The sequence below is a fragment of the Epinephelus fuscoguttatus genome, linkage group LG15, assembly GCF_011397635.1.
Source record: "Epinephelus fuscoguttatus linkage group LG15, E.fuscoguttatus.final_Chr_v1".
Lineage (NCBI taxonomy): Eukaryota > Metazoa > Chordata > Actinopteri > Perciformes > Serranidae > Epinephelus > Epinephelus fuscoguttatus.
The window spans coordinates 14,532,385-14,554,013 of NC_064766.1; the positions used below are offsets into that span (position 1 = coordinate 14,532,385).

The 21,629-nt window shown below is 42.8% G+C and overlaps 3 protein-coding genes and 1 non-coding gene across 5 annotated transcripts in view; all 4 read left to right on the forward strand.

Annotated features, from left to right (window-relative positions):
- Positions 1-6,662, forward strand: part of atp1a2a (ATPase Na+/K+ transporting subunit alpha 2a) — a 50,668-nt gene extending 44,006 nt beyond the window's left edge. The window contains exons 19-24 of the mRNA XM_049597687.1: positions 821-944; positions 3,572-3,717; positions 3,811-3,941; positions 4,105-4,206; positions 4,448-4,539; positions 6,294-6,662. Of these exons, the coding sequence (XP_049453644.1) occupies positions 821-944; positions 3,572-3,717; positions 3,811-3,941; positions 4,105-4,206; positions 4,448-4,539; positions 6,294-6,322 (624 nt within the window). The 3' untranslated portion in view covers positions 6,323-6,662. The remainder of the gene's footprint in view (positions 1-820; positions 945-3,571; positions 3,718-3,810; positions 3,942-4,104; positions 4,207-4,447; positions 4,540-6,293) is intronic.
- A 253-nt stretch (positions 6,663-6,915) lies between these two features.
- On the forward strand, positions 6,916-12,859 carry sdhc (succinate dehydrogenase complex, subunit C, integral membrane protein). Its single transcript, XM_049598058.1, has 7 exons — positions 6,916-6,936; positions 8,512-8,603; positions 9,634-9,693; positions 9,918-10,019; positions 10,860-10,921; positions 12,119-12,282; positions 12,586-12,859. Exons 1-7 carry the CDS (start codon positions 6,916-6,918, stop codon positions 12,688-12,690), a joined length of 606 nt encoding a protein of 201 aa, XP_049454015.1. The 3' UTR covers positions 12,691-12,859.
- A 1,643-nt stretch (positions 12,860-14,502) lies between these two features.
- trnar-ucu (transfer RNA arginine (anticodon UCU)) lies at positions 14,503-14,576 on the forward strand. Its single transcript has one exon. It is a non-coding gene; the product is annotated as a tRNA-Arg (tRNA).
- Positions 14,577-16,632: 2,056 nt separating this feature from the next.
- Positions 16,633-21,629, forward strand: part of cadm3 (cell adhesion molecule 3) — a 97,637-nt gene continuing 92,640 nt past the window's right edge. The window contains exons 1-2 of one of the 2 annotated variants that reach the window (XM_049597880.1): positions 16,633-16,920; positions 18,563-18,720. In XM_049597880.1, coding sequence (XP_049453837.1) covers positions 18,630-18,720 — 91 coding nt within the window. In that variant the 5' untranslated portion in view covers positions 16,633-16,920; positions 18,563-18,629. The remainder of the gene's footprint in view (positions 16,921-18,562; positions 18,721-21,629) is intronic. The other variant, XM_049597879.1, reaches the window with a different exon arrangement.

The window sequence follows — 21,629 nt, forward strand, 5'->3', positions numbered from 1 at the left end:
TGCTGGTGAGGTTGTTAACAGCTTGTTAACAGCTTAGTTCAACTCCAGGCAACAGGCTTGAGGGCTCTGCTGAGATTTAGCAGTGACAAGCAGCACTTGGAGTCTGCTATGATTATTTTTAGCAAGCACTGCCATGTGGAAAAGGATGGCTGCAAAAGATGTTTATCAAAGCAGGATGTGGCACACTTAAGGATGCTTCAGATTTGGATATTGCACACGATTACTCACACATACACACACACACAGACGCACACTTTCAGAGGTGTAAAAAATCAATGCCAGGCATAGTCACATCCTTCTCCCTCTTCTTGTCTTTCTCAACGGCAGTGGGTCAGGGGAGGGTAACACCAAAACAAACTGGATTTGTAGACCGCAGAGCATGTGTTTAGTTTCACACAGTGCCAAGTCCCCACCTCAAATCCCACTTAAGTTGCAGAGATATCCTGCCCTAAGTCACACATATTGCTCTGGTGCTTACCTGGTAAAACCAGCCAATATAAGATCTTTATTACAGAGACCTTTCTACCCTCGTATTTTATGAGTGTCTTGAAATTCACTATCAGGCTCTCTCCTCTCTCCGCCCCTCTCTTTGTCACTGTCACTTCTTCTTTTTTCCCCCTCCTTGCCCTTTTTCTGTCTTTCCTCCTTCCACACGGTGATTGAATGCTGAATCATATTAATGGTGATATGTCTAGGGTAGCCCGTGTCTGGCGCTGTCATCATGCCTTTGTGCTGTTGCCACAAAGACAAATTCCTGAACATTTATTGCACAGAGTGCACAAAATGAGCTGATTCTGTGCTGTCCTCCCATTTCTTCCAGGTTCCAGCCATTTCATTGGCTTATGAGACAGCTGAGAGTGACATCATGAAACGCCAACCGAGGAACCCCCAAACAGACAAGCTGGTCAATGAACGCCTCATCAGCATGGCATATGGACAAATAGGTTTGTCCTCTTGTGTCTCATAACCTCTCCGGACCATAGCTCTTAAAGCTGAATCACTGTGACAGGCCTCTGGTAGTGAAGTTATGTTATAATAAACATCACAGGAATGAAAACATTAAATATTGACATTTATCAGAAATCTTGGCATTTCTCACCACCTCTGTAAATGTTTAGGCACCTACAGTTAAGAAAAACAGATCGAGAGGTGAGCAGACAGGCAGGAGAGAATCCCACAGTTTTCTTCTAATTGTCGTGACATTTAGAGGAAATTGAGAGTGGAGAGTGCAACAATTTTCTACTTAATCTTGGTCATGTTTCACTGGCTGGAGCCTCACTTGAATGCATGCTTTTTATCTCTGGTTTTATATGGTTTGGGAATAGTGAAACTCAAAGGCTGGCCCAATTTTATAGGCTGTTAAATAGGTCAAAATATGACAGGGCTTCATTGGATGACACACAATTTAAAGCTGAACGCACTCAAAACAGCCGGAAACTCACATCAGCTACCATAATCCTTCCAAGATGACCACCACTGGGGCAAAACTTCTGCAGGTCACATCAAATCACATTTACAATCTGGCGTTCTGACATTACAGCTTGAAGTCCTGAAGCACCCGCAATGAGCATGTAACTGATGATGTGATGCAGAGTGACACACAGCAACAGGAGGGTTTCTAACACTATAAGCAAGCACCATGAAGAGAGGTAAAAGTAACGGCATCCTAAAAACAGATGCAACCAATTTTCTTGTCACTGCGTAAGTGATGTTAACATCTGTCAGCATAAACACTGACCTGGCGCCGGGTTTCAATTTAACAACATAATGAATGAGATGATTAATAAGCATTGTCTCAATCTTTGATCAGTGCTTGTGGAGGTTTTGTACATGTGAAGACTTTAGCTCTGAAATAAGATGTCCATCATGTTGAAAACGTTACGCCCACTCTGACAAAACACATTTCCCAGCATGAAATTAAAACTCACTATCGGCTATTATTGCAGTCCTCAGCTGTCTGGAGCCATTTACTTACAAAACAGCAACATTATAGAGGGCAGAGGGAGGAAGATATAATCACCTGTGCTGTTGCTGAACAAATACTAAGTGGCAAACAGCAAGTGGACGGAGGATGAATGTCCAGAGTGTCATAAAATGTGCAGTTTCTGGGTCAATTTATTTGTCTTATTTTGGTATAACTCCTGCAAATAAGTGATACAAAATATTGGACTGTTGGTATTATTAGTGCTGCTGTCAAAATAGCTTTTGTCAAATGACACCCATTATCTGTAAATCCTGTAATTTTCCTAGTTGTTCTGTAATAACATTGGCCCTATTGCTACACTGATGGGATACAACATTATGAGTAAAAGTCAAATCCAGTGGCACAGAATTTACACTCTGGCCTTGCATCCATCCATCCATCCATCCATACATACATACATACATATATACATACATTACTGTAGTTGTAACTTGCACTAATATCCCCAAATGAACATGATAATGGTTTAACTAGCACTAAGATAAGTGTCTTCAAAACACCACACACATTAAAGGGGTAACATTTTATTCTACAGGTCAAAATGTGCTGTTAAATTCTTAGTAATTTCTTGGTTTAATTGGTACACTTTGAATTTACTGATAACAATTAAATGCTAGTGTAACGGTCAGAATCTTTTAGTGAGAGCACAGCAGGTCAGACAAATGTACAAATTATAATGTTTATCTACAGACGAGCATGTAGTTCAACTCCGTATGATAACTTAATTCTAACTGAAATAGCTGAAACTGGAGAACATCTTGCGACGGGGTCACTCCAGCTCCAATACAGCGATTCACCACTGAAAATGAATGTCAGCCAGGGGTGTAAAGTGGGGCTGGAGGGGTGATGGCCCCGTCCCTATTTCTTACCCCCCTACCTCTGCTTCACACATCTTTGAATCCTGCCCTCAATGTGATCTCAAATACTAACCTGTAAAGTTTTGTGAGCCAGGGTTCAGTCGCCCCTTCCCTACTTCCTACCCCCTACTTTTGCCCCCCTTGCTCTGACCCCAACCGTCTTCGAACTTGGCATTCATTTTAATCTCAGTCACACAAGTGCAAAGTTTCATGACTGCATTTTGTATGGTTGCAAAGTTATCCTGTTGATAAAGTCTGTCCACAGACATATAAACACCTGGCAAAATACTGAAAATAGCTTCTGTGGTAGTAGTCTCTTGCACAGACACCGATGACGTCAGGACGCTGGCTGACTCTGTCGTCTGTGGACATTCCCATAGGAAAGTTGCAAGAGAACTAGCGTTGCCAGTGGCAGTGATGTGATTGGATCCACAAACACACACACACACACACACACACACACACACAAACGAAAACAGTAACAGCCATTACAACACTGGGCTGGTAATAGCTAAACTTTGTGTCTGTTTTCCCTTTAACTTGTACCAAATGCCACGGTTCTTTACAGAAAACATCAAAGAGAAATTATTATGAAATTACAGACCTGTAAAATAAAGTGTTGCCGTGAAATGTAAGATAATGTTCACAGTAGTTAACCCTTACTAAAAACACTGAGAATAGGTGAATAGATTATGTTTGGCTTTGATTCACTGCACATTTTTGTTTCCAGGGATGATCCAGGCTACTGCTGGTTTTTTCACCTACTTTGTGATTTTGGCTGAGAACGGCTTCCGCCCGTCTGATCTGGTGGGTGTCCGTGTCAGGTGGGACGACCGCGACTTAAATGATCTGGAGGACAGCTACGGGCAGCAGTGGGTAAGGAGCTGGGCAAGAGACAAACCAGCACAACCCTTTGAATATTGACATACTCACCAAGGACTAAATACAGTGTGTGTTTCAACCTTGCAGACCTACGAGCAGAGGAAGATCATTGAATTCACCTGCCACACCTCCTTCTTCGTCAGTATTGTTATTGTGCAATGGGCCGATCTTATCATCTGCAAGACCAGGAGGAATTCCCTCTTTCAGCAGGGCATGAAGTAAGTGAGGGAGGAAGGAAGAGGTGGAATGTAAGTTGGATAAAAAGATGTAAATTTAAGGCATGTACTTTAGAGGCAGATTCATCTTTAAGTAATAGACTGTAACGTTTTCTGTGAGTGTTTTAGATTAGTGTGAACCTTTCCGTTTCTCCCTGCTCAACAGGAATAGGATCCTGATCTTCGGTCTCTTTGTTGAGACCGCTCTGGCTGCTTTCCTCTCCTACTGCCCTGGAATGGACGTTGCCTTGCGCATGTACCCCCTGAAGTACGCTCTGCATATGCATATCTCCACCGAACCGAAAAATAACCTCTTAAAGACCTAATAGGCTGCCATTAGCCTGTCACTCTCGACTTTAAATGAAGTCTGTGATCTTCTTAAACACCACGTTGTTATCCTTAATATTCAAAAATGGCTGCAATGAATTTAACAATTTGCACCCTGCCTGCGACTCAGTGCTACTCTATCCATCCCCGCCACTGTTAAACTCTTTTTCTCTTCCTCTCAGGACCCTGTGGTGGTTCTGTGCCTTCCCATACAGTCTTCTCATCTTCATTTATGATGAGGTCCGTAAATTCATTCTGAGGAGGAACCCCGGAGGTAAGCAGTTATTAAGAGAAACCGAGATTAAAAGGTTTCAACCTTCTTTGTCTTGTTAATAAGCTGAAAGAAAAAAAATTGCCAAGTGATGGTGCAGTGATTGACACCCCTATCTCAGGAAGCACATGTGCAATTTTCCATCAAGACCTCTTCTTCTGTGCTCTGTACCTCTTCGAGCCTACTGTCCTTGTACAAAAAAAAAATCCTAAGAGTAGACTGTCCACTCCTTTAAGGACACACTGATTGACAAAGTCACCACAGCTTTGCTTCGCTGATTTGACCCGAAGGATCCCAGCAAGTATTTGACAGATGGTGACACGCAGTCGAAGATCAAGTTCAGTGTCAGACTAAATGAGTACAAAAACATTATATGAAAACAAGACAAGGGCCTTTGCTGCCTGTCATCCACCCCTCTTCTGCATTCACTCTGTCTCTCTCGCTCTATCAAAATAAAAGCAGAAACGCCAAAACATAATATTAAAAAAACAAACAACAAAAAAAGGAAACTACAGGTACCAATTTTACAAAACAATGTTGGTAGCAATTAGGAATGATTATTGACGACGAAGACTACAAGCTTTAATTTAGGTGTAATGCTGAAAGCACGGGTTTGAAAACACACACTGTTGCCAGGAGCCGTCATTTTGAAATCTCTTTCGTTTTTGTTTTTTGGACAAAGTACACAATGCAAATTTTGCAATTTGCAAAGTCTTTCTGGCAGATTTTTATGTGGTTATGTATTGTCTTTTTTTTTAAAGCAGGAACTGTAATAATTTTCCATTTAAAAGTTATTGTTAACCCTAGCCATAACCTATGCAGCTGAAAACTATCAAGCTTCCAGCAAGCCACACAACAAGTGGAACAATTCTCCAGCTTTTCAAAGCTGCAGCCTCCGCAACACTTGACTGATTACTGTTTGTCTTCCAGGTTTGATTTCTGACAAAATAGCATGTAAATGCACTGCTGCCTGGCACTTTGCATGGGAATTCAGTTTGGTAAATGGAGCATAAAATCAAGGCAAATAAACAAGAAAACATTCAGTGTTGAAAATCACACATCACCTCTGAAATTTAATTTGATCTGATTCTTGGGCCAACGGCTGCATCTACACTAGATTTCAACCAAAGTCCTTCCTAACTTTTTAATATATTTTGCTAATTAACTGACAGGGCTGAAAACATAAGCCACTTCTAATTTTGTTGATGGAAGCACTGAAGACATATGATCATAATGATTCTTCTAATGGCCTAAAGGCAAAAACCTTTAGCAGCATGTGAAATGCATAGCATGTAGGCAGCAGTCACACTCAAACAAGTCAGTGAACATATGTAAACCTTGCACCAGGGAACAGATTATACCTGTCCAACACCAACAGAAACAGTCGAGAATGACGAGAAAGGAAATTAAAGCAAGCTGATGAAGACTCTTGAGATATGCCCCAAAGATCACACACATGATATGCACTACGCTACAATAGCTCCAAATCTGTTCACTGCCACAGCGTTTCAGCTGATGAGGGCCAAGACATGGGGAGACAAATACAATTTATCATGACAGTTAATCATTTCTGTTAATCTGTGTGTCACGGGCTGCTGATCAGAGTCTTAGAGTTATAAGGGGATTCATTTGGAAACGTACAGAGACAAAGGCAACGAGATGAATACAAATAGAACATTACAAAAGGATATTATGAAAACTGCTCGCCTGTCATTTTGGTCTCTGACACTTTCTCTTTTTCTGTCTCTCTCTTCCAGGTTGGGTGGAGCAGGAGACATATTATTAACATTCAGAAAATGTCAGTTTGAATTGTCTGTTTGTGAGTGTGTGTGTCTGTGTTTGTATGCGTTCATGTAAGTGTGTGCGTGTTTGTGAGGGGAGAACTCTGTGTGTGTGTCAGTTGTAATATTGCATGGATCAGTTCACAAATCTGATTATCATAAAAAATACTGCTGAAAATAGGCTTTTGATTGTGCTTTGAGTTTTTCCTCTTTGTTTTCTCAGAAAACATTTCCAGCAGAACAATAGGAATGTACACCTATGTGCCTTACATAGACTGTTACCAAACTGATGTATAACGGCCATGTGAAATGTACCAAATAAAATGTATTCCAAAATATTCCTGACAGTGGTTTTAATTGGTATTTATTGATTTTGTCTGTCATATTCCTTAATTGCTATTTTTGCAGTATAACTCTTGAGTTAATTGATAGTTAGACATTAAACTGGGAAAATATATTGATCAGCTTGTCTGTTTTAATATGTAAAATGCATTTGTGGATTTCTGAATGGGCCTACCAGATGTAGACCAAGGAGCCCATGCAAACGTCACTCATATTAATGCGTACCTACCAGGTGGCTTAAAATGACCATGAAATGATGCAAAGAAACTGCAAACAGGTACAAAATAACTACAAAAACATGCAAAAAACCCCTGCAAAAAATACTGTATGACTACAAATTGTTTCATAATCCGCCCATGGAAGGATGTATCCATGTACCAAAACTGTAATGTTGTTGAGTGCAAGTGTATCAGCTGCTTCTACACATGCCACATTAAAATAAACACAGATTGATTGTTAAGGGCAGATATATCACTATCCAAGCCAATGAGTGCAGTAACTGTCACCATTATGTCATTAGTTCACCAGAAAGCACTGACACATTTATTTTTATATCAGAAAAATCATCCAATTCACACTGTTAACAGATTTTTAAACTGTAAAATATCAAAATTGGTATTGGCCTCACAAACCTGGCGTCAGCAGGGCTCTGCCTATGCTCATTTCCTCCTGATGTCATCATCCATTATTTATGTCCTCATGTCTTCTATTCACTGGACACTCGTTACCTTACTGTCAAAACAGTAAAAAAAAAAAAAATCTACAGGCAGCTGAACATTTTCCTTCCAAGTTGCTTTGTGGAAGCTATGTATTCAGGGCCCCTTAAATGTTAAGTCAAAGACAATGTCATAATTACTTACTTAGAAAATTTTGTTATAAGGGGTCTTACCCCTCATGTAACCAGTCTAAACCTTGTCTACTCTGAGTCCTACATGGTCTGTTCTTATATTTTATGCAACATACTGTAGCACCAGGCCATTGGGATCCCAGTCAAGGGCTGCTTCAGGGCATCATTAACCTTACTACCTGTTAGCTATCTGCATGAGTATGCATGATTGTGTGTGGCTTGTTTTTAATACTTCTACATATTTTTTTTCCTGACAGTGGATGTCGGTGCTGCTGCATTTTCTTCTATGTTTTTGTATCACCTGTCTTGGGATCTTTAAGGTTGGTGGTGTGGGTACAATAGTTCAGGTTTGGACTGGTTGTGTACTAATGTGCAGTTTTGCTCCTGTGTCATGTTCTGTTGTTTCACTATAAATGTTGGCACCTACTGTATTGCATCATTTCATTTAGCAAATCCTTGATATCTGTGTATGGGGTTGTGTTGTAAACACTGTCTAAATAAACTTGATGAGGGCTACTGATTATTTTCATCATTGATGAACTATTAAGTAATTGTTTAGACTATTCCACGGGACAAAGAAAAGCAGACAATGCTCACAACCAGAGAATGTGTGGCATTTTTGCTTTAAAAATGATTAAAAATGACTGAAAAATGATTACCTGATTATCAAAATAGTTGCAAAAAAATGCAACAGATGAATCAATCAACTAATTGTCTAAACTCTATAGTAATGCAAAATAAATGAATAAAGAGTAGTATAGTAGTAATAGTATAGTAGTAACAGTATAATAATAGTAGCCTACTACTAGTAGCATTTTTAAATTTACTTTAGCAGACATTTATTCTATTGAAATTAATCTCTATTTATTTATTTATTTCCTGGCTCACAAGTATGAAAGTATTTGGTGCCGTGTAATATGGTGGGGAAGCTCATACATGTAAATGAGAAAAGAAGTATGTAAAAATCACACGTCCTCAGCTCACTCATATCGCGCCTGACCTTAGAACAACTGCTCAAGGTTTCAACCGGGCGGAACAATAACATCCGCTAACGTCACTTCCGCTGACTGCTTGTCAAACATGGCGCTCCTTCTAAGGTCAGTACTTCAGTGCTACATAATATTTGGGCTCAGGAAAAGCTTTTTGTGTCGTTTTTGGGAGTTATCATGTTAAGTAGGCGCATTTACAGCACAATGGTGTTACAGCTGAGGACAGCCCGCCCGAGTGTAGCTCTTCTCTTTGGTTAATATCGTTGTACATATAAATATGATGCGACCCAGCGCTAGCTGAGGTTAGCTAGCGGACTAACGCTAGCTGTTTTTCAGGTATTAGAAAGCTAGTAGGGAGTGGACTTTGGCTCCTAGTCAATTAATGACGAACTTCAAAGGTATTATTTGCTGCCTTTAGCCTTCATATGGGCGTTGTATCACCGTTGATAAACCCGGGTTCCTAACCGGGATGTTTAGTGTGCTCGGAGTTAACGCTGGCTAGCTGTTAGCTATGTTGCTAAACTGTGGTGACTTAACTAACAGAGTATCAGCCTAAGACAAGGGCATAGAGAAGAAACTGCTTACGTTGTCAAAATGTGTTGACTTCGTTTACCTTGGCTGGCTGATAACGGACAACACAGCGCTCCTCGGGCTCGATAAACCAGTGTTTAGCACTTTCCCATGAAGTTACTGTATTCCTTCTTACACACGATAATGAACAAGCATGGTTTGACAGACACTGACGGCTGCACCAACATTATCTGTTCGTCTTCTTCTCGATCAAATTGACTTTGGTTTACCTAAATAACCCAAAACTGGTGTGAACATTGTTGTAGTCTTTGTTTGAAACGGGTTTATGGGAGCTTAAGAATAGTAGGGTATTTGATAAATCTTGCTGTCAGAAATATGACTTAGTAATGACTTTGTAGTGTTGGTGTAGACAGCATTTATTAAAAAATATTAGTCACAGGATAAAAGAGGATTGATTAATAGATATAATGAAGTACTGAACAATGTTGAACATTCCTATTGTTAACTTGGTGTGTATTAGATACTGTCTTTGTCTTATTTTCTATTTGACTGCAGACACAAAAATCCCCATAGCAATTAAAATTCTAATTCTAACACTTGTTTACAGGACGTTGGCCCGCCAGGGTGTATGTCTCTCCAGACCACATTATGGTGTCCTCTACAGACAGTAAGTTGTGTGTGTGTGTGTGTGTGTGTGTGTGTGTGTGTGTGTGTGTGTGCGTGCGTGCATGAGGGCATGCGTGTGAGAAAGAGAGAAAGTCTCAGTGTGGTTAACATAAATACAATACTTCTTCTCATAATAATGACACAGATACATGCTAAAACTTATGTACTATAAACTGTTATAAACCATCTGTATACCTCTGTAGTCTAATTTTTTTCTCTCTGCAGTGCTGCTCCAATGGGAACCACAGCTAAGGACGAGATGAACAAGTTCTGGGCTAAAAATGCCAAATTAAACAGACCTATGTCTCCTCATCTCACCATTTACAAGTATGTACTCTATGTATGTGTGTAGTCTTTGTTTTGTCCAGAAAATAATCTCAAGTGAAGGATTGAAATATCCAACTGTTCAAGTCAAAGTGTATGCTCCATTTGTGATTTATTTTTTCAGCTTTTTATTTTCAAAGACACAAAAAAATCTCCTGCAGCACATTAAACATGTTGAAAATAATATTACTATTAAAGTCAGTTTTCAGATCTTACAGCCTTTTTATTTTTTAACTATAACAAAACAGCAGGATAGAGATTTTCTTGTCTTTGGATCCATGTAGTGCAATCAGCAACCTGATGTATTGTCAGGCAGTTAATATTCTAAAACCTATTGTACAGAAAACTTTTCTATTCAGTATGTGTCATGTAATTTCACAGTAGTTCCCTGGCTCAATTTTGTTATTCACCTTGTATTTCTCTGTCATCTTGGATCAGTCTTATGGCTAGTTGATGTTAAGGCACTTTGTCTTTGACATCTACTGTTGGTTGGTTGTCACATTGGGGATCTAGTGATTTAAATGATAATCTTTCACCCGTTAACTTTGTGTAAGAGCATATGTTTATTTTCTGCCTGTACCTGTAGATATTAGAATTTGTAAATGAAAGTGTCATTTACTTTCATTCACTCTCATGGCTTCCAGCTTTGCCTTGTGAGTCTCAGTCACTTTCAGTAAGCATTGCTGCCTACAGCTGAAAAATCCTTGAAGAGTCCTGTGTTTCTTTTTGTGCTATGTTGCAGTGATGCAACTTGCCAGCCCAAATTTAACCTGAGACAAATGTGTTTTCAACAACATATATCTGCCATCCTAGTAAACATGTGGCATTTTCTTTGTGTCTCAGATGGTCCGTCCCCATGATGATGTCCATCACACACAGAGGAACTGGAGTGGGACTCAGTGGAGGTAACACATTTTTTATTCTTTGTCAACTATAATAAAAGTAAAATAAAATATGCCTGCTTTTATTCTTCCTTCTGTAATTAATGATCCCACATAAAAAAACAAATGCTTGATAATACTTGTGTGAGTCTTTTATGTTTTTCTAACATGGAAGTGAAGCTGATCTCCTGCCATTGTCAGCTTTTGATTGACCCTGAAAATCTCTTCAGGGCATTTTAGTCCATTGCTATTGATTTCTGCTAAGAGCATTTACTGGCATTACAAAACTGAAGTTGTTCAATACAGTTCAGCCTGTTGCATGTGAAAATCAAGCCTAATACTGGACTGCTAACAGCTTTTATTCATTTGCATTGAGCCTGTGTTGCTGTGACATTGTGTATCAGTACTCTTGACCTTGATGTACCATGCTGCAAAAGCTGGGCCCATTTTTGTTTATGTGTTAATGGGTTCAATAAAGGTCAACAACCTCAACTGCCAACAGTAACTCACCACTTATCTTTCAAAAGATTACACATGCTTAATCAGTGTGTCTGAAATCAACTGTGTGGCTCCCTTGCAAAGGGCTGGTAAATTAAAAGTATCGCATGCCGAGAGTCATTTTTCCAAGCCATATTGATTTTTATAAAATTTTCATGTAATGTTCAGATATCCTGCTGCTACCTTCAATTCTATTTAGCATATGGAATGAAAATTCAGAATTAATTTGTTTGATTGTAAAGGTTGTCCGTTCCCATATGCATTGCATGTTTATTTTTGCGTTTACATTGATTCACACCTGCCATGTGTTTCAACAAGGAACATTTCCTCTGCCATTAGGTCTTTGAATCATCCACACAGCACAGATAGAGAAGCTTAGACAGATCCATTGAGTGTAGTTCATTTTAACAGGCAGCCAATGAAAAGGCTGTTCAATACAGAACCATTGTTTGGCCTTCATTGAAGTCAGCAGGGGACAAAAGTCTTTACATAACACAGTCCAATGTTTAAAAATTACTGCCCGGTGGGGTCTGGTGATGTGGTGACTCATGGAGACTAATCCAGCTGAATCGAATAGTAGCAGCATGTTGGTCCTTGGCATGTGTTCATTTCTCAATTATTGCTTTCTCTCTAAAACATGCATGTGCAACATTTTTCCTTTAACACCCATTCACATCCACATCTTGTCCAATCTCCGGTCTCATTACTTCTGTCTGTGTCTAGCTATCTCAGCCTTTGCCTTGGCAGCGCTGGTATTGCCGGGGAATTACCCCTACTACCTGGACTTGATCCATTCGCTATCCGTCGGCCCCTATCTCATTGGGTTGGCCAAGTTCGGCATCGCCTTCCCTGTATCTTTCCACACCTATAACGGCATCCGCCACTTGGTAAGACTTAATCATTTTATTTATATATTCATTTATTAATAGATCTAGCAAATGTTGCCTTTTCCCCCACTCTATATTTGAGATTCTTTGATAGTTTGTTGCCATTACCATGTTTGGTGTCAGGACTTCGAGCTTTTTAAAGAAGACAGATCTCTGCAATTCATGATTTTCATTTTTGTCATCTCATTTTATTGATGTTATAGAACATATATTCCATTTGCCCAGATTTTAATGCTGTTGGTGCTTCTTACACTAAATGTTCTTCTTTCTCTTCCCTTTCTTGTTGATTATTATTTAAATCAGTGGTGGGACATTGGCAAAGGTTTCAGGATCCCAGAGGTCTACCGCACCGGCTACACAGTTATTGCTCTGTCCGTCATCACCTCCATAGCAGTTGCTCTCCTCTGAGCTGACAACAACAAGAGATGAGCAGGAAGGAAAGAGGAGGAGAGAGTCGAAGGGAATGTGGACTGGATTCACTGTGGGAGTTTTGTGTATATGTTCTGTTCTGGCCTACTGAAGGCCCCATTTCATCAAAGTATTAAATAAAGGATTATATTATGCTGTATGCAGAAAAGGTGTTGTGATGTTTTGTCCCTTGGAATTAATTATACTCTGGAAAGCTTTGGGGTCATCAAATGCAGCAGGAGTGCAAAGTGCATGCAAATGTGACCCAGTTTATTTCACACTTGTTCTCTGTGTGAACAACAACCGATGGCCAAAATTAGACGTGACCTACATGTTATGTCCTTATGTAATTTATCTAATCGTGCTGTGACGTCAAATTCATTAATCACTTTTCTTTGCCCTCGGTGCTCAATCACCGTGCGCCTGCCCTTCGTGTCTGTGCACAGGAATGTGTGTTTGTGTCTGTAGAGCGGCTGTTTACTGTAGGCTGTCATTCATATTTTACCTTTCCCTCGGCCGCAGCTGCTCGGATGCATTTTTAACATGTGGAAAGAGAGGGGCTGAAATGTGGAGAGGCAGCCCAGTGGTGGAAGCTGTGTATGTGAACAGGCTCCTCACCGGCAGCCTGCCTCAGGCCTTGCCTCCCACTGAGCCACACAGGAGCTATGCTGCACCTGAACAGCTTTTGTCCTGCAGTTTGAATAAAAGCAAGCCGTGATGTGATGTCAGATCCAACTCCATTTATGTAGGGTACAGTAACAAGTGCACACGGGGGAAACAAAACAGTAAGCGTTGTGGGGAGGAGGCTGCACCCATACTGGTTTGTAACAGCTCGTTTGAAAATGTGTCTGTTTGGATCAACTGAACCTGCGATAAGAAACAAAACCACCACTTAGTTCAGTTAGCTTCAACAGAATTGGTTTATCAATTTGTTACTGGTGGCTCGGAGGGAAAATGCTTGTCAAGTTGCATTCCTTCTCACTTTGCTATTGATAAAATGGATTTATGAGCCACGCATGTGATGAAACATAAAGCACTCAGCAAACTGTCTACAATAACTGTCAGTGTTTATAAAACACGAGCGCTGATTTAATGCTTTATTTTCTCCTCAGAGCCATATCAACTTCAATACTGGACAAACATCTCTTTAACAGTTGCCAGCACTAAATAATTGGCACTACAAAAACAACACTTGCAAAATTGCTCTCTGTTGTGACTTTTTTTTTTGTCTGGCATCTAAACGATTCCCTACATCGAGCCTAATCCATGTTACAGGCACATTTCCATCTGAGCTAGAGTTCCATCGGACTGCAATTTTCTATTGTGATGGACAGAAAAATTGCTCAAGCTCTGCGGGGTTTAAGACTTGATTTGCTTTTAGTTTGTTCACACCATACCCTGTAGAAATATTCCTCATGTTTTTTTTTTCAAAGTGAAACAGTAACTGAGGTAATAAAAACATGGGCTGTTCGCTGGAGCTATTCCCTGCAAGGTGTGAGCACTTTGCCTCGTAGTTATCGATGCGTTTACAATGCAAGATGTTCCATCGTTTGGTTTTGCTCCGATAATATCACCATTATGATGTTTTGACGAGATAACCCGTGAGGAAGCAATGGGGGATGGAGAGCAGGAGCCCTCGCCGCCTCTGTGAGCCTTAAAAGACTAGTGATTACGCGGCGGCAGCACCCCCTACCGGGCGGCTGATTATCTTCCACAGGGCTGCGGTCCTGATGCTGAGGGATGGTGAGGATGCTGCGCAGGGCTGGGAGGGGGAGTATAAACCCGCTTTTGATCGGAAAAAAATGTGGCACAGTCTCTGTGGCGCAATGGAATAGCGCGCTGGACTTCTAATCCAGAGGCTCCGGGTTCGAGTCCCGGCAGAGATGTGGATGAAAAGGTTGTGGCTTTTTGGATGAGTGATGGAAAAAAGTAGGGATGCTGTTTTATTGCTTGTGCAACTACTGTGTGTCTTACAAGAGATATGACGGATAGGTGGACGAAAGAGGATGGAAGGATAGATAGATGGATGGAAACACTGGGGGATGTGTTTATTTTGCAGAGGCCCAATACACAGGTGCATGTGGGATGTATTGTTTTATGAATCTCACATGCACGAGCCTTTTCAGCGCGCAAAGGTCAGCGCTTTAATATGCAGATTTCAAACGGGCAAAAGCCTGAGACCACAGCTCCGGTGTAGCAGCACAGCACGTCTTCGTTACCAGCCTATTACTGTCCAGGGCTACATGCTCGGGCTCCGGTCTTCTATACGGCCATCACGTATGCACCGCAGGACAACACAGCGCCCTGCAGCCTCGTCGTGTGAAAGTCAGTGGACATGCGCGCATGCACGCTCGCTCGAGCACGCTTTCAGCACCTGGGGCTGTCCACTCATTTAAGCCGGAGCAAAAGCTTTTCTAATGCAGCGCCAACAACAAAACATTTAAAGCCTTTTCCGTCCTCATAACAAGTGTTTAATGATGCCAGATGCTGCATCTCTACTCTCCCATTTGGGTTAGAGACAGAGGGAGAGAAAAAGACTCCGGTTTACTTTGAACATAAATGACTCATAGTGCCAGGAAATGGTGTCGTCTCAACATTTTTGAATGCAGATTTTGTATTGAATTATAACAATGTGGCGGTGCAAATGGAGAATAAGGAATGCAATAGTCATTATGTGGTTTTCACTTAGTGGAATCAGAGTGGGGACCTTTCTGGAATCCTTTCAAGGACCCCTGAAGGTGGACTTTGGTTTCTGCATTAGAAAAACCTACATTACCCAAATCGTGAAAGCCCAGAGCTGCACTAGCCTACTTTTTTTTTTTTTCCAGTAGAGAAAGCAGCTGCTTGCTTGAAGATCCCACAAACGCCCCGACTCTCACCCCTCCCGGCTCCCCATGGCTTTTATTATTTTGTGTTTTCTCCAAACCCACCTCCCCGGTTTCAGTTTGTCACCACTGATTGGGTTGTCGTGCGGCTGCCGCCATCCATGTTTAACCCCATCATGCCTCCCCACACACAGACCTAATCCGCCAGTAAAAACTAATCCTTAATCCTCTCTGGCAAGTTGAACAACCCCTCCACTCCCCCCCCCCCCCCCCTTCCATCCCCTGGATCCTGATTCCCAAACGGTCCTGATGCATGTGCGTGAAATGTCAGGAATATATACACTACCGTATAATAAAGTTTGTATGCAGTCCCTGGGGTTATAAACATTATGATGTGGGCTGTAGACGTGATGGGAGTATGATACATTTTCTTAGGTGATAACAGATGAAAAGTCCCAATAAAGTGACTGTTTAAGGCGCAGGCAGGCAGCAGTATTGTGAGAATATGGAGATACAATGACACAGGAAAAAGTCCCACAGCTCCACAAGGCCAAGGACTCAGTAATATCATTACCATATTGCAAAAAATTATCAGGCCTACGGGAAATAGCAGCGGGCCTATCTGCCAGATAGGGATAATAGCTCCATAATATCAATGATAAGAAACATTATAGGCTACTGAGAACCGTCACAATCAACTCCAGATGACCTCTGCTGCTTCACTTTATAGGAGATATGTAGGTCTAACCCTATGATAAAAGTGAAGAGGGATACAGGCTGCCAGACCTACTCAGTGTGAAAGCTTTAGATGGAGTGAGCAGAGCTATCACGGGGAATCCTACAGTAATGTGCCACCACAGGAGATAATAAAATACCATAAAGTGCGATAAGGTCATTGTAGACTCACTGTGGAGTATTATAGCAACATTATGGTTATTTCTCGGTATGGTGAGATCACACTCGTCTATCTGCTCCATCTCCTTCATGTTGCTCTCAGCCAGTAGGCCCCTGCTCTGGCCCTGTTATCCCGATGGTACGGGCCAAATCGTATTAAAATCCCCTCCCTCCTCTCCTTCTCTCCATCCCTCCCTCCCTTGTCCCCTCCCCTCCCTCTCGTCTTTCAGACAGACTGTTTTTGCTGCAGTGAACGGCAGCCGTGGAGAGAGAGCGAGCGAGAGACAAGCGATACAAACACAGAGTGAGGGAGAGAGAGAGAGCACGGGAGGAAAAAGCAAGAAAAACAAAGAGTCAGGAGAAGGAACAAGGAGATAAAAAAAAGTCGATAAAAACAGATTGAGAGAAGGCTCCGGACGAGCGACTGCTGCGCATCAAAGGAGTGACCGTACTGGGGACCTTATTGGAGACCAGCGCCAACAAAACCCGACTCCGGAGGCGGAATATAACGGTGTGTGTGCGTGTGTGTGGTTGTTGCCGTGCATTGCTTCGCAGTTTGTAATGTTGTCCAGGGGTTAGGCTGTAGCCTGTAGGGCGGACAGGAGACACCTGTCAGTGCTGACGCTTTTCCGTCTCCAGGAATGTGTCTGTGTGCGCACTCTGGGTAGGTGGCTGTGTGTGTGTGTGTGTGTGTGTGTGTGTGTGTGTGTGTGTGTGCGCGTGCGCGTGCGCGTGTGTAATCCGTTATGCCTGCCCAGGGAGAGAGCTGTATAATCCCCTCGTGTTTTATAATTTACTCTGAATATGCGTTGAGTTGTCGGGCTGCCTGCTCTGTACCCGACTCCTCTCGCATCCTCTCCTCTCTCAGCTCTATCGCGCTGCACAAAAAAAAAAGCATCACAACTGCGCGCTGTGTGCAGCAGCCACCTCTCCCCCAGCCTTTCACAAGACTCTCTGAATCTCATCCCGTCAGCAGCAGATATTTCTGCAAGTGCGGGAGAAGGTGTGAGGAAACAGGCTCCGACCTGAGCAACATTACTCCGGTGCTCCCGCGGTCCGTCGCAGCGGTGCAGGCCACCACGAGCAGTTATTATTATTATCACTGTTATCACCATTACTATTATTACTCTCCACTCAAGAGCAGACGGCAAGAACTTGTGTTAAATCACGCCCAGAGTGTCCGGGTTATTTCCCATGGATGCACTTGTTCTAGTTTTGTTTTCATTTCTCGCCATCACTCAACAGGAAGGGCTGGAGCAACAATAAACACAGCCCCTTCCCCACCACCACCACCACCCCACCCCTTCCAATCCCGACATCCCATCCCGTGCCCCCCACCCCACCCCACTCCTCCATCCCACCCTCTATCCCCGCCCTTAACCGCCCGCCCGTCCCGCAGGCAACACTCCTGCCACGGCACCCTGTCAGCGTTGGCAAAGAGGGAGCGTTTCGCAGATGGACCGAGAGCTTACCTCGGCGCAGGCCATTGCTATTTTAAGGGATGTGCGTGAGAGAAAACGAGGGAGTGTGTGTGTGTGTGTGTGTGTGTGTGTTTGACAAAGAGGGAGAGGGAGAGCGAGTATCTGAGCTGCTATTATGCACGTCTGTCCGTTTCCAGTCTTTTGCAGAGCGCACCGTGTATTCTCAGCGGGCGACAGGTGCATCTCTCCGCCGTGTTGTGTTTTCCTCTTCCCTCTTCTGTGTTTTTTTACGAGCAATTGGGGGATTGTTGCTTTGCGTTATTTCCAATTAGCGTGAATTAGTTGGGGCTCGGTTATGGGCTGCCCAAAACACTCGATTTCCTTCACTCCACATGCGCACAGCTTGTTAAAGTGGATGAATAAATTGCACAGTAATATGAACCCCCCCCCCTCCTCCTCTTCTACCCTCATTACCACCTATACACCATCATCACATCCTTTCCGCTGTTTGGCTCAATCGCCACCCCCCTCCTCTTACCCCCGTCTCTCTCAATCGCCTCTCAGTATGGTATGACACAAGCAGATCGATGAATACCCATGGAGCAACGCGTGAGCAACGGGTGGGCCAAGCGTTTATTCAGCAGTAGCCAACCAATGGCAAGGGACGCAATTAGTGGCCGTTCGGCTTGCCCTGCTTGTTTTCCTGATCTCTCTCCACTGCTCTCTCTGCAGGTGACACTCCAGAGCTCCTCTGCCCTCCTGAGGATTCAGTGAGACAGGCGGATCTGTGCGCCCGACCATGGCCTTCCCATCAGCCCCCTCCGCATTATGGAGTGTCAGCTTATTGACAGTACTATTCGCAGCTGCGGTTCACAGCAACATTATCTACGGTAAGCACCTCTCTCACTCTTTATCTATCAGCCTCCTATTCTCTTCATCTCGCGGTCTGTCTCTGGGCCCCTGACCTCCCCGACCCTCTCTTTCTGTCTCCGGTGGTGCCCCTTATCTGTTGACTTGAGGCTTTTTTGTTGTTTCCTGTTTTATGACAAGGGAATCAGAGAGCCGTTAATAAGCACATGGGACACTCCCACCTCCCCGGACCCCAGTGGAATTTTTGCCGTTGTTTTTGAGGAATGTGTGTGACTTGCACGTGGGTACAGGAGTCCTCACACACTTGCAGGTCCTTGCTGGAGCAGCTCACTTGCCCCAGTGGCTTCCTCCTGTTTTACCCTCTCTCTATGACATCTTTAATCACTTATAAGTACAAAGCAAGCTTACACTCCAGGCGCTAGCATTCTTCCTCTCATGTTCACCTGCTCAGCATCTCTGTCTCTCACGTGTGCCTGAACCATATCTGTGTCAGAGGGTTATGCCACCTAGAGATAAGCAGTAATCATCTGATCATTTCTCAAATAGCAACACAGTAGTGTGCACACGTAACATACACACAGGGTGCAGACACATGACACTCATCATGGCTGAAGCTCAGTGTGTGATGAGCTGGGCGTGGCTGAAAGCGGATGGTAAGAGAGGATTTGATGAGAGAAGCACTTTGTAATGATATCATTCCCGCTGCGAGCACATAGTGAACAGGAATCCACTGTCCAATGTGCTTTTCCAATTACATAACTCTCAAGCGACTGGCTGCCGGTAATACAACCTTTAGAGGGCAAATCGTGCCAATGGAAAACAGGCGTATCAGGATTGTCCCTCAATCCACAGAAAATTGATTGACTCAGGTAGAATCCTGTTGGTATTTTCTCATTACAGTAAGGGTTTAATTGCGCAGAGTGTTTGGCATAGAACCATAGGACCACACAAAAGGCAAGAAGGCTTCTAATAGACGTTCCCTGATTTGCATCTGCGATATATACTGTATTCTCAGAGGTCCCTTGCACTCACTTGTGCACACCCACACGATTTAACACATCTGAATACATCCGTGAATGCACAGTGCATGCACATGTATGGACACACTTGCACAGTGTACACGTGTTCGCACACAGATATGCAATCTCACGCACTACATTTACTGTACTTCCACTTCGTTTATCCACATCAGCTGTTTTTACTTTCCCTTGAATTATGCATGCTTGTGTTTCCGCAAGTTTGGATGTAAAATGTGGGGAAAGTGGAGAGGTGTCAGTGTGAGCTCACAGTGGTCAGTGCAGCAAAAAGTGAGAAACAATCTGGCTATGCCAAGAAGCCAGGATGAGGTCACTGCTAAACAAATGCAAATGGAGGCCTGTCAAGGCCCCAGAAAGCTGTTGAAGAAATGATGAGAAATACACAAACAATCTCCAGATTGAGGTGCTGATGATGAAATATCAATCTCTCTTCAGAGTGCTGACCCCGACCGTGTAGCTCGTCATTGAGACCCAGGCAGTGGTTCGTTATTTGGGTCCAAAAACGATTTTGGCTCGCATTCAGACTCATGTCACATTTGATTAAGGTGTGCCTAGCGGGAGGCCTGACCATGCATGACCAATTCCTGCTTTGGTTTCACCTAAGAGCTGTTTTACATTATCATGTCAGTCAAGGAAGGTAATTAACCCTGGGACGTCTGACAGTGTTGAGGAGATGAGAAAACACGTCAAAGGGTGCAATTGAGAGGAGAAGGAAAGCAGAGATGGAGTGCTGACTTAACAGAGTTGCAGTGTGCATGTTGTAAACCATTTAGTTGTACTCAAGGTCTTCTTGTCATTAATTTTTGCAATCTAAGCATAATCAAATACTAATATTCACAACACTGCAACAAAACATTTCTGCAGCAGAATCAATCAGAAAAACTTTTGTCCAAAACACTGAATTATAATTCTTTTGCTACTTCGAGAGGCATTTGTAAGAATAAGAATGCAATTTTTTAAATCACTGAAGTAAGAACTTTGTTGGTGGAATTGGCGCAAGAAATACTGACCATTTTTAGACTTTGTCTCTGGCAAACGAGGAACTCAGGTCTTATGGGAGCTCACATACAACGCAGAGAAGAAGTGCCAAAGATTCAGCAAGCAGGGAAGTATATATATATATATATATATATATACACACACAAATCTATATATACGAATCTTGTGTTGACTGTTCTATGTAGTTTCCAGACATTTGAGAAATGTGACACACAGTGGTGTTGCAGCTTCAGAGGAAAATGTGTGTAAGCTGCAGAGCACTGGTCCATCGCTCACATCTGCTCCAATCTGTCTGATTGGTGTTGTTGTGCCACAGCAGCAGAGCTGTTAAGTAGAAGATGGAGTAGGGCGGGGTGGGCAGTCAGATAATGCCGTCATAATGGAGATCTCCACACTAAGAGGCCCTGGAACAGAAGGGTCTACTTAGCATAAATAATTCAATGTTATGTATCAGAGAGGATAAACGATTAGCTCAGCAAATCAATGCAAGAGCAGATGAGCCATCAGAGAGCAGGACTGCTCATCACTGCAATACTCAGAGTCCACAGTGAATTAAAAACATGCAGACTGTTTGTCCCTTTTCATGTCATGCCTGCTTAAATTCTTGTCCAACCTTGGACTCCCAACTCTTCTACTTCCAGTGTCCCATCTTCATTTGATGTATGTCAAAGTCAGGGAAAGGACAGCAGTAACTCTGTTTTTTTCTGGATTTATCTGTGACCAGGCTTCCTTAAAGCAAGTGAACGAATCGGGGAGACACTAATTGCGCGCCATTTGACATATCCATTTCCACAGCTGGATGTGCAGCCATGCGCTGCGGATGGAAAGTGCCTCTCAGAAGGGCACAGATTAGGCATGCAATTGGCCGGCTGTGCCCTGGTTCTGTACTGCTG

Coding starts and splice junctions, on each gene's coding strand:
- sdhc (XM_049598058.1), top strand. CDS start 6,916: ATGCAAAGAAACTGCAAACAG. Junction 6,937..8,511: donor TGCAAAGAAACTGCAAACAG/GTACAAAATAAC, acceptor GCCTGACCTTAG/AACAACTGCTCAAGGTTTCA. Junction 10,922..12,118: donor TGGAGTGGGACTCAGTGGAG/GTAACACATTTT, acceptor GTCTGTGTCTAG/CTATCTCAGCCTTTGCCTTG.